At 43.7% G+C, this 17,455-nt stretch overlaps 2 protein-coding genes across 2 annotated transcripts in view; one reads left to right on the top strand and one right to left on the bottom strand.

The window, feature by feature from the left end:
* Positions 1-17,006, top strand: part of LOC149173587 (beta-glucuronosyltransferase GlcAT14A-like) — a 177,363-nt gene extending 160,357 nt beyond the window's left edge. Inside the window, exon 4 of the mRNA XM_089424668.1 lies at positions 16,274-17,006. Coding sequence (XP_089280794.1) covers positions 16,274-16,788 — 515 coding nt within the window. The 3' untranslated portion in view covers positions 16,789-17,006. The remainder of the gene's footprint in view (positions 1-16,273) is intronic.
* Positions 977-1,555, bottom strand: LOC149173588 (uncharacterized). Its single transcript, XM_089428087.1, has 2 exons — positions 1,282-1,555; positions 977-1,167 (listed from the first exon to the last, which is right to left on the bottom strand). The coding sequence occupies exons 1-2, from the start codon at positions 1,553-1,555 to the stop codon at positions 977-979; spliced, it is 465 nt and encodes a 154-aa protein (XP_089284213.1).
* Positions 17,007-17,455: the final 449 nt, after the last annotated feature.

A 17,455-nucleotide genomic window follows, 5' to 3' on the forward strand; every position in this document is an offset into this window, starting at 1 on the left:
ACACAGTGATTGCATAGGGACTTTGTAGCAGTGTTGATATTAGATAATATCGGTATCGGGAAAATATCGGCGAGGGTCCAAAAAATATCTTATCGGCAATATCGACGAAAATATCGGCAAAATATCGGCAAATATCAGCAAGCATAAAAAATGCATAATATATTCATTTTTTTTCAGATTTTTAAACATATAAAGCAATAACAACATGAAATAAACACATTGGCACATAAATATGAAGAAAACACTGATATATATGATGTCAAATAGAAATGATATATCAAAGGCGATACCAAATCGTGCTAATCCCTGATAATTGTCCATTCAAGGACTCAAATGTGGAGAACCAATACAAAATAACATCACATATAATAATAAAAGTATCTCATCATCATGAGTTACATGTAGCATAACAAATAAAACTAGCAGCTATCTATCTACTGCCCTCTCCCCCTTTTACGGGAAAACATGATGGGCTGTTTGCCAGGCCTGCCCCTAGTAGTAGAAGGCCCTGACACTGCCTCTGCACCTAATGTCAAATAATGAGTGCTAGGCATGGAGCTATGCTCTCCCATATCTATAGTAGATGGTGTTGATGCTGATGCTCCCGCAGTGTCCTCCTCCTCCTGCTCCTCCTGCTCCTCCTCTAAGTGCTGCTGCTCCTCTGACTCCGAGTCCTCCTCTTGCTGCCCCTGCTCTAATGGATCATCTGCCACTGGCTCTAACCATGAAGGTGACTCCTCCAATATGGGCTCCTCAGACTCCACCCTCCACGGAGACAATACATCAATATTGTCTAAGGAAATGGCATCTGGATCCACTGGTGATTCTATTTGCCTCACTCGAAGTCGGATGTTGTAATGCACATACACCAAATCGTTGAGGCGTGCGAACTCCAACCTGTAAGAGTGTCAAAAAAAGTAATGAGTCTTGACTCTTGACTCTTGACACTTGAAGGTCATAAATTAAAAATTAAAAATTACAATAAGTGTAATTGCTCAACTGAAGGCTTGAGTTCAAAGTTATACCTGTTGCGCTTTTTGGCGTGTATTTTCTCAAATACCCTCCAATTGCGCTCACACCCTGAAGAGCTACATGTTTGACTCAAGATTCGTATAGCCAATTTTTGCAAATTTGGTGCCCTTGCACCATAGCTTCGCCACCAAATATCTACAACAAAATAATGAAATAAAAAATTCAAAAACTGAAAAGTTAAAAGTTAAAAGTTAAAACATAATTAAATTCAAATTTCTAATTTCTAATGAGTGATGACTTGTCACTTACGTGGCATGAAGAGGGCCCTTTCCCTAATGGCATCATCAAAGCCAAATAGGCCAACACAATCCTGATAACACTGTACCTCGCGCTTGATTTTGCTACGAAGCTCAGAATCAGGTACCATCCTCTGAATACAGGAATGGAGCCCTTCCATCACCTCGCCATCAAAATCAAAGTTGCATTTGTATGAAAATGCAGGGTTGAGGAAGAGTGCTGCTGCATGAATGGGTTGATGAAGCATCCCTGTCCATCGACTATCGATCACATCCCATAACATCATTTGCCTATCAAGGCCAGCAAAACCCTTGTCTGCATAATAGGAACGAATGGCCTCCTTGGCCCTATCCATGCCCTCATACAAATAAGGCATTGCAGGCTTCTCTCCATCCACCAATCTAAGAACCTTTACTATAGGTTCGCTAACTGCACATGCTTCTTGTACTCCACGCCAAAATGTCTCAGAGTACACCATTTTTGCAATGGCTCTCCCATTGGGTCTCCTGCTGTATCTACAATTACGCCAATCATCAGACACAAACTTTTTCTTCAACTCGAACTGACATCGAAGCAAAGACTGAAGAGTAATAAAGGTTGTAGCAAAACGTGTGATGGCAGGACGCCGCAACTCCTTGTTTCTAGTGAACCTCCTCATAAGGCTAAGAACAAAAGCATGGTTATAAATAAACTTGGGGATGCTCCTAGCCATATCAACTGCCTCCTTGATGAAGGAGAGTTTCCCCATATCCTCAAGCAACAAATCAAGACAATGCGCTGCACATGGAGTTCAGAACAATGTGGGATGCCTCTCCATAAGCATTCTGCCGACAGACACATAATTAGCTGCATTGTCTGTTATGACTTGCACCACATTCTGCACACCAATCTCCCGAATGAACCCATCTAACAACTCACATATCGTTGCTGCATCTTTGATATGTTCTGATGCATCCAACGATTTAATAAACATGGTACCTTTAGGACAATGTACCAAGAAATTTAGAAGGGTCCTACCCTTCCTATTTGTCCAACCATCAGACATCACTGTGCATCCAGTGACTTCCCATGTCTTTTTCAACTCCGCCAATCTAGAGTTGATGTCCTGTTTTTCTTCTTGAAGAATTGGCCCCCGCAACTCCTCATATGTGGCACTTTTGTACCCTGGGCCCACAACAGCAATAGCATCACACATTGGCTGCCAATATGGGTTGGTTTTCATGATGTTGAGAGGTAAGTCGCTCCAAAAAATACACCTCCCCATGACTCTATCTGCTTCTTGCTTCTCCTTTTTTTTAACAAGTGATTTTATGCCAGGTTTTGCTCCAGCTCCTGTTCGTGGAACAAAAAATGATGACCTCGCATTCACACTAGCAGTAGCATGTGATGGTGTGCCAGTTGTGGAGCCCCTCCCACTAGGGCCAGTAGGCCCACTACTCTCAACACCAAAATCAGGAGAACATATCCCGAAAGATCTACCTGCACGTTCAGCTTTGTTTCTTTCCGCCTCTTCCTTCTTTCTGTCCTTTTCTTCAATTGCCTCAAGAGCTTTTTGTATAAGCTTCGGACTAGAAACTGTACAAATGCCAACATCATGTCCAGTGAGTCTAGCAAGATGGTATTTCAGTCGTGTAACCCCACCTGTCATCTGGGTCCCACACAATTTGCATGAAAGATATGCACGATTTGTCCCACCATCAGGGGTCCCATACTCCCAAAATGGGTCCAAGGCTTTTGGCATATTTGTATTTTGTAGTGGGCTAACTCAAAAGGAAACCTACAGCACCAAAAAAAAATTGGAATTAGTAACTTAATAAGTAATACGAAATTTTCAAATTACAAAATTCAAATTACCACATCATTACAAAAGAGTTTTAACTTGACTGTTGAATAGAAATGTAATACAAGTTGACTGTTGAAGTGTAATACAAGTTGACTGTTGAAGTGTAGTGTAAAAAATTAAAAATATATAACTGTTATGACTCATGATGACAGTGACATAGATTGCTTTCTTGCTTTCTTGTTGATCACTGTACTACATGTATACAGAATTTTGAATTTAACAGTGTCAAACAGTGACTGTAGTATGACAAGAACATTCTTGTTGATCACTGTAGTTACTAGTATGACAAGAACATTTCCAACCAGGTCACGTCTCACTGTCATCACAATTTACAAATGATTATTGTTCTTTTGATGATCAAAGTTACTGAGTCGCTGGAACATAGAGCACTGTCATATTGCAGAAATTAGAACGCTGCCATTCCTTACGTTGTTGTCATTGTTATCCTACAACTATCAAAGACTTATAACTTATAACTTATCACTAACTAGTTCAGCATTCAAACCATGACAAATGCCAAATATTATCTATTCAGTGGGTTATAATTTTGTGTTAAACACAACTAGCTTATGTCAGATTCCATGTTCATTTTGTATGGGTTTACGGTTACCAGCAAATCCTTTTTTCGTCTGGAATGGGGTCAAGCTCTTGGGAAATTGCTTTGGGGATAACGTGAGGCCCTGAACAGGGTCATTTCTTGGGAAATGTCACTTGACGGATATAGTAAAGCCCTGAATGGGGTCAATATCTTAAGACATGTCGTTTTAGCAGTGTTGATAATAAATGTAACGTGTATAAACTATAAACTTAAAGTAAAGCCCTGAAAACTCTGTTACGTTTAAGGTACCTGTATGACAAGTCCACCCTCCTTCACTTGTCCACAAAATCCGCTTTGAGCAGCTCGGTCAAGGTCTGTAATGAAGGCAGAGTTTCGGTCTTCTTCTTCCACGGAAAATCTTGAGCTGGATTACAGTCACACCACAACAGAGAATATAGAATCAACATTCAGTCACTTCAAACTTCAAACCCTCGGGCCTCCTTCGCAGCAACCTTCCAGCGCTCAGAAAAAACCAAAATGACTTAACACAAAGACCAAAAATCGCTTTATACAGCCCGCGCGTATTGTTTTAACAGTCAGCTGCGATATTTATGGTCGTCGCGCGATATTTTGGAATATATCGCCGAAATATCGGATTTCTCGCGAGATTTTAAAAACGGGAAAATATCGCGATATTTGGGTGGCGATATCTCGTTTGGCAGAAAATAGTGCGATATTTACGAATATCGCCGATATCTCGGCGATATTATCAACACTGCTTTGTAGTATCTTCTGAGAGGAAGTAGATCGCTCATTGGATCAGCTGTGACTTGAGGAATGAGGTAAACCCTCGTAAGTATTTCTTGCTGCCGTGATTTCTCTGTAAGGTTAGCTAGTGTGAGAGGCAACTTCTTGTAGTCAGATTCTGCTTGCTTAATAATACAAACCCTCTCTCTGTTGCACCGGTTTTCCCACATTGGGTTTTTCTGGGGACATGTCCAAAAATAATGGTGTCCCTTGTGTGTTTGTCTCATCTATTGTTTCAGTTTATGATCTGTATGTTAGTGTAGTCTGTGGTAGTGTTTTTAATCACTATTTATAAATTAAATAACTTGTTGAATGAAATAACAAGTAGGAGATGCTAAACCAGTGACTGTAGTAGGATTTCTATTTGTAAAGATTCAAAATTTTCACATGGTATCAGAGCATTGCAGATCATAGGATATTGAAGCCATCAGCCGGGAGATTCATCAAATCTGCTACAGAGAGGCAGCTGTCCCGAGTGACAGCATTGTTCTATAGCTAGAGACGTAGAGGGAGAGTGACGTAGTGTAGAGGCTCACACAGTGCCTGCGTCAGTATTTTGAGCCAGGTGAGGGTGATGCAGTAGTTGGGAGGAGCCCACGCAGTAACTACGTCATCTATCTAGGCCAATGGAGAAGCAAAGAGGGGTAGATCAGGGTCACGCAGAGCCCAGTCATCTTTCTGAGCCAGGAAGGAGTGACGCAGTGGCCAGGAGGAGTTGATCTAGCTCACGCAGTGATTGCATAGAGCTTGAGGAGCTCAGATTCTTCAGTTGTTGGGGCAGAGGGAGAAGTGCAGATTAGATCTAAGGTGCTGGTGGTACGTTGTTGCTGCTGGTGCAGAACAATGTTTGAAGAGACTAAACCAAGGTAGAGGGAGTCACTGCCTTAACATATTTATTGCCAAAGAAATCTAGATCCGGGTTGCTGAGCAACAACAAAGAGGATCAGAGAGGGGTGATTTGACATTATTTGGCGGAAGGATTTCTGTGAAGGAAATCAGGACTCAGAGGGAGTCTAGAGGGAACTTGTTCCTTAGAATATTTCTAGCACCAAAGAAATCTAGATCCGAGTTTTGCTAGGCATCAACGAAAGAGAGAAGAAAACTCGTTTGACACTCATTTGAGCAGAGATGGCAGTTAATGCACTGAGGGATTAGGACAAATTGGATGGAGTATCCAACTTTGTCACTTGGAAGGCCAGGATTCTTGCAGTATTGGACAAGAATATCATCAAAGATTATGCCTTGAAGGTGGTTGTTGTTCTGGTCGATGCTGATCCTCTCAAGAAATACGAGGAGGCTCAAGCAAAGGCGAAGTGCATGATCTTGGACGAGGTCAATGATCATGTTGTCCCACATATTGCTGAAAAGGACATAGCAAGGGAGATGTGGGAGGCCTTGACCACTTTGTATGAGGGAACTTTCGTTCAACGAAAGATGTTGCTTGAGAACCAGCTGAGACAATATAAAATGCAGAAGGGAGAAGAAATCGATCCCTTCTCAGGTTGCAAGGGATTTGAGACCAACTGACTTCCATGGGGTCTACACCAGATCTTGAGTTCATGGTCAGGATTGCCTTGAATGCAGCCACTGAAGACTGGGAGACCTTTGTCCAAAGCAACTTGGGCAGGGCATCTTTCCCCAATTGGGAGGAGATGTGGGCAACTCTTCGAGTGGAAGAGATCAGGTGGTTAACCAAGGCGGGAAGTAGAGACAAAGGAATCAGAGTCAAGAATTAGGAAGAGGAAGATGTAACTCTTGCATCAACGGGACAACAAGGGCAACAGAAGAGGAAAAAGAAAGGCATAACCAAAGTCAGATGCTTCAGATGTGGGGAGTTGGGACATTTCACCACTCAGTGCCCTCAGAAGAAGGGGAAGGAAGAGAAGTCTGACTCAAAAGCTACTCCAACGAACACTGACAAGGAGGATGATGATGAGGATTGCGCCATGAGTGCTCATGCACCTCGAGAGAAGAGGTGGGGCGATATTGAGATGTAGTCGAGAGGACTACACAGGGGCAGGATTCTTAAGGTGTCCAAACTATTGGATCACATACGACTATAGGAGCCCTTAATGACAACAACAGAATGATGGGAGGCAGTTGGTGCGAGGGATGATGGAGAGACAGTGGCAGAGCTAGAGTGCCAAAGTCTGAAGCAACGCAATAGAGTTTTCAGTAGTGCGGGAGGCACATAACAGATACAACAACATTGCAGTAGCATCAGAGGGTCAGCACAGATTAGCAGCAGAGGTAGCTTCAACATCATGGGGTATCCAAACTGACCATCATGTCAGCTTTTGGGTGACTTTTTTAGTTGCTTACTTCTCAGCAACTGAGTTGCAGTGCAACAATTAGTAGCGACAATGCTATGGGCAATATGATGCAGCATATTGATAGGGAGTTGTAGTACAGATGCAACAATGGTAATGGCAGTGTCATGGGTAGTAGTACAGGTTGTAGCAGTGCAGTGGATGAAGGGCAGCAGGCAAAGCATCAGCGACACAAAGGACCGATGTCGTGGATCAATATGATGCTTCTATTGGGAAGTATTGCTAGAGTACATTCCTCGCTAAGAGGGAGTGTTGATTTTTGGTAGCATCAGATGGACTCTAGCTGTGAAATTTTGTGGAGGGGCTAGAACACATAAGATCTCCAATACCTAGAAATTGTTTGGTGAAATTCTACCCAGATTGTGTTTTATTAAAATAATTAATATTTTTAATGGGATTCCTCAGTTTAAACTTAGGAAAATAAAAATATTAATGGGTATTAATGGAAATATGGGTGAGAAGCTTCTAAGTGACAAAGATCAAGTCTAATTTAATCTTAGCCATTGATTAGGGACTTAATCTCAGTCGTTGATTCATCAACAGGAAAAGTATAAGAGGAGGCTTGAGGGTCAGTTGGAGATACACCAAGTTGATCACTTAGTTTGATTTCTCTGGGGCGTGATTCGCTGAAAAAATCGAACAAGTGATCTGAGTTGTAGTGAGAGGGGCAAAAGCAGAGTTTTGGTTCAGAGAGGGAGTTCCGAGCCAAAGAGTACGTATTAGAGAGGTAGCTTGAGCATCAGGAAGGCAGCACAGAGGGCTACGCAGCCCAGGAGGGGCTCATGCAGAGCTGAGTAGGCCGGGAGGGTCTCTTGCAATGGCAGTGTAGAGCATTCGTAAGAAGTCCGAGATTTTGCTAGAGAAGCAAGGTTCTGAGCCAAGAGGGATGAACAATAGTCTTCCTCCAGCAAAGCGATCCAATAGAAGGGGTGATGCAGTCTTTTGAAGGAAAGACACTAGCCCACGCAGTGATTGCATAGGGACTTCGCAGTATCTACGGGAGGAGCTAGATCGCTCATTGGATCAGCTGTGACTTGAAGAACGAGGTAAACCCTCATATGTATTTCTTGCTGCCGTGATTTCTCTGTAAGGTTAGCCGGTGTGAGGCAATCTGTTGTACTCAGATTCTTCTTACTTAATAATACAATCCCTCTATCTGTTGCACTGGTTTTAACACATTGGGTTTTCCCAAGGACGTGTTGTCAAAAAATAATGATGTCCCTTGTGTGTTTGTCTCCTCTGTTGTTTCAGTTTATGATTTGTATGTCAGTGTAGTCTGCAGTAGTGTTTTTCATCGCTGTATATAAATTAAATAAATTGTTGAATGAAATAACAAGTAGGAGATGCTAAACCAGTGACTGCAGCAGGATTTCTGTTTGAAAAGATTCAAAAATTTTCACAGTTAGGACCCTGTATAGGGAGACCAAACCCAAAATGGAGACCATCTGCAATCCTGCATAAGATCCAATGCATCCTCGTGCCTTCCAGCATACCAAGTCATTAAACAAATCAAGTAAAAGAGTTTGCAAACCGTGGAAAACAAGTGGACACTTCATAATGGCATGCCCTTCCATAGTGGGCTTTGGCATGTGCTAATGTCTCCAAAGTCAAAGTGGGGTTAACAAAGTATCCTATTAGGTAGTTTCTGCTGCTAAAGGGGGTGGTATGTTCATGGTATATCCTTCAAACGACGGTGGCATGTGATCAAATGATGGAATGGAACAGGGAATGAAGGGGAACAACCTAGGTCACATGCCATGGTACAAGGGTAGTTAATAGAAGAGAAGCCCACACTTGGGTAAATGATGTGTAGGAGGGAGAAATTGTGGTACATGAGTTATCCCAACCTTGATTTTTCCACCCTTCTTCGTATTCCTTTTGCCTTTTATGTTTTCTTTGGTTAACTGCTCGGGGCTCAAAGGAATGAGAGCATGATGTGAAAAGTATAGCAGCGGATGCCCCCTTTTAAGGTGGGGCATTTCATCGCCCACCAGGGGTTGGGACAATCATGGGTTCTTGAAAAGAGACTCATCTAGGGTCTATAGGAACTAGGGTGATGGCCATGGAAAGGGGTAGAGCTCATGTAATGGCTTTTGACCACATGCTAAATGTGTTTGTCCCGACTATCTTTTATATTTTGTGGTACAATTTCCTGTTGAATGTGGCCAATTATGCTTTTTCTTTTCTTTTTAGCTGCATCAACCTCCGGGGCATCCTTCCAAGCCCGACCCATGATGTGGGCAACAGAGGGGGTAGATGCTCCGATGTGGACCCAATGAATGAATGGGGACCTAGGTGGGAGAAGTGATGATAGGGGTTATAATGAGTGGAAAGGGAGTGATATATGCGAGTCGGGGAGCGGGAACACGCATCCAAAATTTGGGATCCCATGTAATACCATCCCAGAAGCTCAAAGGCCAGTAAAAGAGATCCCGCGGGACTAGGGTTCAAGTTTAACATCCCTAAAGAGACCTAGGGGACAAGAGCACAAACCTAATCCACTTTTTCTGCCGAATTCCCCCATTAATCATGCCCAAGAGTTTCCATGATCATTGATAAGTAAACTAAAATACTCAATTACCAAATGACAAGGCATACATTTAGGTTTGGGAGGCCCACCTTCAAGCATGCGATCATGACAGATGGGTGAGGGACCACATGTTTGGCTCAGGTGGCGGAAAAATGGCACAATGAGCTTGTTGGCTTAGTGGGGCCTGACTCAAGTTCAGAGGTGATTTAGCCAAGCAATTCTCGGTACTACTGGCCCTTTCGACAACAGTTTGCGGAGCGTGGACTGAGGTCTCACCCGAAGTAGTATGGGAGAGTGATAGAACTAAGTTTTCGCACCCTAGGGATGTTTGAAGGGCTCTTTGAGGTTCGCGGTCTGACCTGTCGCTGCACATACTTGCGATCCCTTTGCGACCTGCGGTGTGGCACTGGCTTCCGCGTAGCCCTACTCAGGGCATGACCCGTATAATACCCATGATCCTTGCTAATTAACAGATTCCTTAACTTGTGTGTGTAAGATTTATGGCTATTACAGCATATTCAGGAATCATAACAGTGCACGTAATACATAAACGAATACAAACATAAAGAAGATAATGCACACCAAATACACAGAAATATGAATCAACTTCTCTTTTATTAATCTTCAATCTTTCTTACAAACTCGACACTACCCTGCGCACCTAGCTGCATGGGTCCGTGCACTCAGCTACGGACTCTACTAGGCGTCTGCGCACTCAGCTACAGAGCCTCTTCCTACTACTGTAACCCAAGACACTTAGAACTCTACTCTAAGCTTGAACCATTCCTTCGCTATTCATCTATTCATCCCTTCTTAGCTATCTTTACAACTTAGAGCCTCGCTCTATTTATACAATCCCATGGTCCGCGGACCATGGGTAGGCCGACTTTACACTATTTTACAATACAATGTTTAGGGCGGACAACCCTATGACTCAATTGTACACTTCGTGCTCCGCTCCCATAATTCACAGAGTTTTACAACATAAGAAAGATTCTTCGGCGAAAATCACATGGAATATCATTTGTCGACGCGTTTCGAACCAACCAGTGTGGTTTATCGTCAGGACAAGTTGAAGAAACCGATCAAGCTCATCATGTTAAATAGTCTAATCAGACCCTCCAACAGCTATCTTTTATAACTAGCCGTTAGAAAAGATAGCTGTTGGAGGGTCTGATTAGACTATTTAACATGATGAGCTTGATCGGTTTCTTCAACTTGTCCTGACGATAAACCACACTGGTTGGTTCGAAACGCGTCGACAAATGATATTCCATGTGATTTTCGCCGAAGAATCTTTCTTAACTTGATATGGATCACAGAAGCCTGAACTCTATTGTTTTACAACATCTTTGACCAAAATTTTGGCTTTGAGCCCCAAAACCTGCTGTGGGGGGATTCCATGCCCAACAGGCCCCTAACACAATCATCGTGACTCATCCCGAGTCACTCTGCTGGTGCAGCGATCTTGGCACGAAGCCCCTCCAACCGTTCCTTCGCTTCCTGGAGGTCCGCGGCGCACTGATCTGTAGTCTGCTGGATTTGCTCCACTCTCTCGGCTGAAGTCTCGCTGTCAGGGGCAACTCCTTGTCTTAAGGCATGCATCGCCTTCATCTGTGCGAGCTTTCCTTCGATGTCTGCAGTGATGAGGAAGGCCTCATCAATCCAAGGCTGGACGTGTGCTTTAAGGACTGCCTCTTTCTGCCGCGCGACATCCACCTGTTCCTTCAACGCCTTTGCCTGCTGTAGCTTCGCAAGCCGTTGGGTTAGGACAACTGTCTGCGCCATTCCACGCACACTGTCATACTGCACTTGAAGCTCCCGCGCCTCTGTTTCCAGGCGCTGTATGTTGGGGTCCTCCTGTAATGAAGTGAGGACCGTGAAGGATTCTTCCAACATAGCAGTGCAGTTCTGTACTGCCTGGCTTATTTCCTCCAACCCTTTTTGAATAGCGCCAACGCGTTGTTTCCTAACTTCCGGGGTCATAGAGGACTGCGCCTTTAGTTGCAGCTCGATAGTCTGAAGATTGAGGTCCAACTGTACCCTTGTTGCTTCCTCATTTGTGTTATAAAATTATATATTACGGAGCAATGGAACACATAAAATATTGCAGAAATATAAACACAGAAAACACATAAAACAAGAGAGATGCAGATATACGTAGTTCACCCAGTTTGGGCTACGTCCACCCCAGTCCTTCCTTTCTATTATCCAGCAAAATGAAGAGACACAACTTACAGCAGATCCGCTGTAATATCCTCTGTTTTCTCTCACAGTCTCACCTCTCTGTTTCTCACTCACAGTCTACACATCTATTACACAACCTCAAATACAATGCCCTCATACAAAGAGAGGGGTTGCCTTCTAGGGCAAAAAACCCTAAACTAAACATAAGTTCTACCGTTAGATCATCCGCCTAATGAACGGCCCAGATTGACTGGAAATTACTATACTTTTACAAGGCAATTTTACATCTGTTTTTAGCTTCGGGGGCGCTACCCCCGAGCCCCTGCCGGGGGACCGCTGGCCCCTGGACCCCCCAGCCGGGGGGGATCGGCCCCCCTTGTCCCCCCCCGCACCCCCCCACTTGGAGGGGTGTACAAACTTCCTGGGGTATACATCCGACTGAAACAAAAGACCTCTGAACATTCATGCTCCACACACAACACTTTGCCTTGCGGAATCCACTTTCCAATCGGTGGATCCGTTCCGCTACTGGTAGATCTGTTGGGATGACCAATTCCGGGACATTTTTACAAGCATTGTCTACCACCTGCTCCAGTCCTTGAGTCTGCACAACCAGTTCATCACGCTGCCGACTGAGCTGTTCCATATTGATCTTTTGTTCGCTCAATACCTGTAGCGCGCGGCCTTCTCTGGCGTGGAGCTTGGCTGTGATCCCATCCTGTAACTGGTACAGGGTTTCTCGCGGAAGGGCAGCCAAGTTTAAGCCCAATCCCTTAATCCTTCCCACCACAGCTCGGTCAACTTCGTTCGCTGCTGCTAACGCGCCCTCGGGGAACACAAAAGTGTTGGTCATTCAGGCGCGCAACATCTGTTTTGCCTCTGATGTACTTGCTGTGACATATGGGGCCATCATTCCTGTTTGTGGGGTTTGCACCTATAGTTCTTGTAACTGTGCGCTTAGCGCCCCCAACACAGTGTTTTGCTCCATCATCACCTCTTGGAGCGCGTCCTTAGTGACATCGCGAACCGTTTCACCGATGTCAAAAAGATCACCTTCTGTAAGCGTGATTGGGTCGATAGATGTCTTTGATGCCTTAACCTTCTTTCTGGGGAGCGGTTTCTTAGGCACGCGCGACCGTTTCAACTGTTGTAAGGTGGTTTCTGGGTCCGCGCGCTTTTCGGCCAAGTCTATGTCCTCAGCCCCCTGCCCTGTGGACATGTCATGGTCCTCCTCGGCCTCTTCTATCCCGACAATGGAACCATTTGTTGGCTTAGTGGGGCTTGACCCAGGTTCAGAGGTGATTTAGCCAAGCATATCTCGGTACTACTGGCCCTTTTGGCAACAGTCCGCGGAGCGCAGACAAAGGTCTCACCCGAAGTAGTATGGGGGGTGCTAGAATCAGGGTTCCACACCCTAGGGATGTCTGATGGGCTTTTGGAGGTCTGCGGTCTGACCTGTCATTGCGCGCACTTGAGATCCCTTCGCGCCCTGCGGTGCGGCTTCCGTGCAGCCCTACTCGGGGCGCGACCCGTATAATACCCAAGATCCTTGCTAATTAAACGATTCCTTAACTTGTGTGTGTAAGATTTATGGTTATTACAACATATTCAACAATCATAACAGTGCGCGTAATATATAAACGAATACAAACATAAAGAAGATAATGCACAACAAATACACATGAATATGAATCAACTTCTCTTTTATTACTCTTCAATCTTTCTTACAAACTTGACACCGCCCTGCGCACTCAGCTGCAGGGGTCCGCGCACTTAGCTGTGGCCTCTACTAGGCGTCTGTGCACTCAGCTGCAAAGCCTCTTCCTACTACTACAACTCAAGACACTTAGAACTCTACTATAAGCTCGAACCATTCCTTCGCTATTCATCTATTCATCCCTTCTTAGCTATCTTTACAACTTAGAGCTTCGCTCTATTTATACAATCCCATGGTCCGCGGACCATGGGTAGGCCGACTTTACACTATTTTACAATTACAATGTTTAGGGCAGACAACCCTATGACTCAATTGTACACTTCGCGCTCCGCGCCCACAATTTGCAGAGTTTTACAACATCTTTGACCAAAACTTGGGCTTTGAGCCCTGTTAGCTCTGCTATGCAATGCTGATTTTCTAAGAATAGAAAAGATTTGGTCTGTTTGGTTGAGCTCAAAAAGGTTTCATATTTGGTCATTTTTCCCTTCTTTCTTTCCTATCCCACTTTCTCTCCGCCCTCCATTCCTCTATTTTGCTGCTAAACCTTGCAAAATAAGCCCCTTTTTACTTTAGCCTCAAGCGCAAACCCCAATCCCATCATAGAACCGCACCCATATGACCTCGCATGCTCATAAACCCATTGCACCTCTTTCCTGCCGTTGATTAACCCCCGCCGATCTAACGGCCCACATCGCGCCCGATAAAGTAACCTGTCCGATTACTCTCCACCGTCAAATCCTTCTCTGCCACGATCTGACGCTTTTCGCTCTTTTCGGGCCCGCAACTCGATCGAATGTTAGCGCGCGATGAGAGCAGTTTTTCTCTCTCATCCGCCGCTACGTGTTGACCGCTGAATGGAATCGCGCGACTCTCGGCTTTTACCGCTTCATGCTCGAAAGCAGTGCGATGAATACCATTACCGCCCATCCAAACCGCCCGCGCCCGTTAAATGACAACTCCTTAGCCCGATGACCGTCTGATCTGTCCGCCGAAGATCTGACGGCCCCAATTCACCCCGCTCCCACCTTGGCCTGTAGCCTCCGTCGAGCCATCTCCGCCATCCGTTTCCTTGATTCGACGGTCATCCTTCCTTCTCATCCTGATTGACTGTTTGCCCATGCACTCCACGTCCTTGATCACTCTGTTGCCCGAGGCATGAGATAATCAGTTTGCCAGTACCAGTCACAGTCAGTTCCCAACAACCATATTTAACAGAAGACATGGCCAAGAGGGAAAAGGACGTAGCACGACCCTGTAACTGAATTTATCAGTTATGGACTCCACTGGTATGAGCACTCCAACGGCCAAAAGGGACAGCGCAGCACCTGAGCAGATCAGATTCATCCACTGAAGCAAGCAAGCATGATCAGAGACTCCATTGTGCAGTTAAATGTGGTTGGTGGTCAGTTACGACCCCTCCATACCTAAAATGGCCAAGTGCCCTTGTAATGAAATCTATAAATACCCAGAAGCAAGATGTAATCAAGGTTGGCATTTGATGTAAAGTTCAACTTCTGGAGACTGTAGATATTTTGTCAGTTGCAGCGTCTCGTCTTCTTTTTTAGCTAATATAAGCTTATTTTGCTATTAACTGCTCACTTTCCATTTTCCTCTGTTCTAAGCTGTGCCTAATATGCTGTGTTCTTGATCTTTGAGGTTTACCATTTAACACTAGATAGTTGTCATCCTATTTCTGTGTTGTAATCTTGTATGCATCATTGAATAGGTGGTCCAAGTTTCTTTCTATCTAATGCAGGAGAGCTGTCATCCCGTCTGTGCATTAGTAGATTAGATTTGCAGACTTCTTTACTAGTTGCAACTGGCCATCACATGGTCTTGTGCATCTGCTGGTGTGGTTTGTATTCTCCATATTCATCTTATACCTCAAACTGTGAGCAATTGGTGTTCTAAAGCCTTGTAGTCTGGGGGTGTTCATGCATGTCTGAAGTGAAACAAAGTAGAAGTGGTTATCTGGCTTGAACCAAACCATTAGTCCTTCCATTAAACCTGCAACAATAGTTGAATTTATATGTTACCAGGCATCTCCGAGCTACAACCTAGGAGAGTTTCTTGGAATCCTAACAAGCCCCAAAACTTACTGTGGAGGGATTCCATGCTAAACAGAGCTATTTGGTGGCTGCAAGGCGCTGCTGGCTGCCGGCTGAGGATGATCATGGAGAATTTTTTGGTCCTAGGGATATCACCCACAAAATGGTGGGTAACAGGCTTCACATGGTTTTTACATGGCTTTTGACTTGTGACCTTGGGTTTACAATGGTGTTTAAAACATTGCAATAGATATGCGTACCCCTGCTGAAAGAGGGGTAACAGGTATATCATTGAAATCCATAATTTCCTTTATTATGTCTAGAAGAAACCTATAATCCATCTTCTTACTTTTGTACATGATAGACATATTCAATAGGATACGAGTTTCCTTGAGTTGTTACAAGGCAAGGAAGGTTGTCCCTCAATTGTTTTATTGTAGATGCCTGGAGCTTAGGAATTGACATCTACTTGTCTTTATTGGGGTTATAACTTTGCAAAATATTATCCATGTAAGTGCACTGAGAGAACCAAGGTGTCCTACAGCCCGGGTGGGGGGAGATGCCTGTTACGTCACATGTGTATGTTTATTGCTTATAAAATAAATGAAAATAAGGTAAAAAGGGGACAACATCCTATTTTCTTTGTCACTATAACATTTGAAAAGAATACTGACATATTATTCATTTTACTTGCAATATTGGTAAAAAAGGCGAGCTGCAAATCTCAACATTTATTATATAGTAGGTGCAAAGACATGGAGATTTGCACATCTAGTGTTTCCTTCTGATTCCTTTCAGTGCTTATTAGATCTGCGCTTAAGATGGATCTACAGAAATGATAGTTTTAATTGTATTATATCTTTGGGGTTTATAAAGGAATAAGGTTTTATTATCTTTATTGCAGGTTGGTATAAAAGAACCCCACACAGTTCAGGAAGTGCATCTATGCTCTTTTGGTTAAAAAAAGCATGTTGAATCTAATGCAGGCTATTTACCCTTGGCAGGTTCAGCATGGGTTATGCTTACTCGCACCTTTTTGGAGTTCTGCATATGGGGGTGGGATAATCTGCCTCGTACGGTTTTAATGTACTATACAAATTTTGTGTCTTCACCAGAAGGGTACTTCCACACTGTTATCTGCAATTCTGAGGGGTTCCGGAATACAACTGTGAACCATGACTTACATTATATTGCTTGGGACACACCCCCTAAACAACATCCAACTTCTTTGACTGTCAAAAATTTTGATGATATGATCGAAAGTGGTGCCCCTTTTGCTAGGAAGTTTGCCAAAGATGATCCTGTTCTGGATAAAATAGACAAGGAGCTTTTGGGTCGTTCAGATGGCCAATTCACCCCTGGTGGATGGTGTGTAGGGAGTAGAGAAGATGGGAGAGATCCCTGTGCAGTCACAGGAGATCCTACAGTTTTCAAACCTGGTCCAGGTCACAAAAGACTAGAAGGGTTACTGTTGAATTTAGTAGCACCTGGAAACTTTCATGCTAAACAATGTATATGAGTCTCTAAATGTCATATTTCCATATTATCTTAAACCCAATCTCTCTTTCTAGCTACTGCTTAGTGAAACAACGATGAAAATAGCAACTGGTTCCATCAATCATGTAATCTCAAGCCATCAATGTAGCAGCACGTGGAGGCTGGAGCTGGCATTAAATCAAGTAAATAATAACGGATAATAACATCTGGCCTCCTTGTGAATGGGCATTTTTGGAGTTTCATATTTTCTGTAGTATTTTTTTAACCAAATCTTTTGGTAACCAATGATGTTTTTTTGACTGTGTTACCAGAGTCTTTCAAGTAGTTGATTCCCAAATTTAACTGCTCTTTATGGAAACGGAGTTGAGTTAGCTCTGGCCCTAAGTCATACTCACTATTTGAAATTGTATGGCTTGTACCCAAGTCAGATTGACTTAACGAGTATGACTCTTGAGACTCAAGAATCTGACTCATGTCATTGTCTAAAAGACAACAAAATAAAAAAGGCACTCATTTTTCTTGTTATCCTGACCCAATTTCATAGTAGACAACTCTCAAACCTTTCAACTATATAGAGGACACGCCTTTTTGTACTATGCAGTATCTTCTTTGTATTTTGAAATGAGTTATTGAAAATTTGCAGCATATGAACATTGCAAAACTTTTATATTTACCTTCCTCAGAAGCTC

The sequence above is a fragment of the Pinus tabuliformis genome, chromosome 4_2, assembly GCF_031772625.1.
Source record: "Pinus tabuliformis cultivar Carrire ecotype Pingquan chromosome 4_2, CPIR1, whole genome shotgun sequence".
NCBI classification, from domain to species: Eukaryota; Viridiplantae; Streptophyta; class Pinopsida; order Pinales; family Pinaceae; genus Pinus; species Pinus tabuliformis.

What these genes read in the sequence shown, in the direction of transcription:
- LOC149173588 (XM_089428087.1), bottom strand. Translation starts at nt 1,555, where the DNA reads ATGATGTTATGGGATGTGATCGATAGTCGATGGACAGGGATGCTTCAT. An exon ending in AAGGGCCCTCTTCATGCCAC is followed by an intron (nt 1,168 to 1,281) that starts GTAAGTGACAAG and finishes ATTTTGTTGTAG; the next exon opens with ATATTTGGTGGCGAAGCTAT.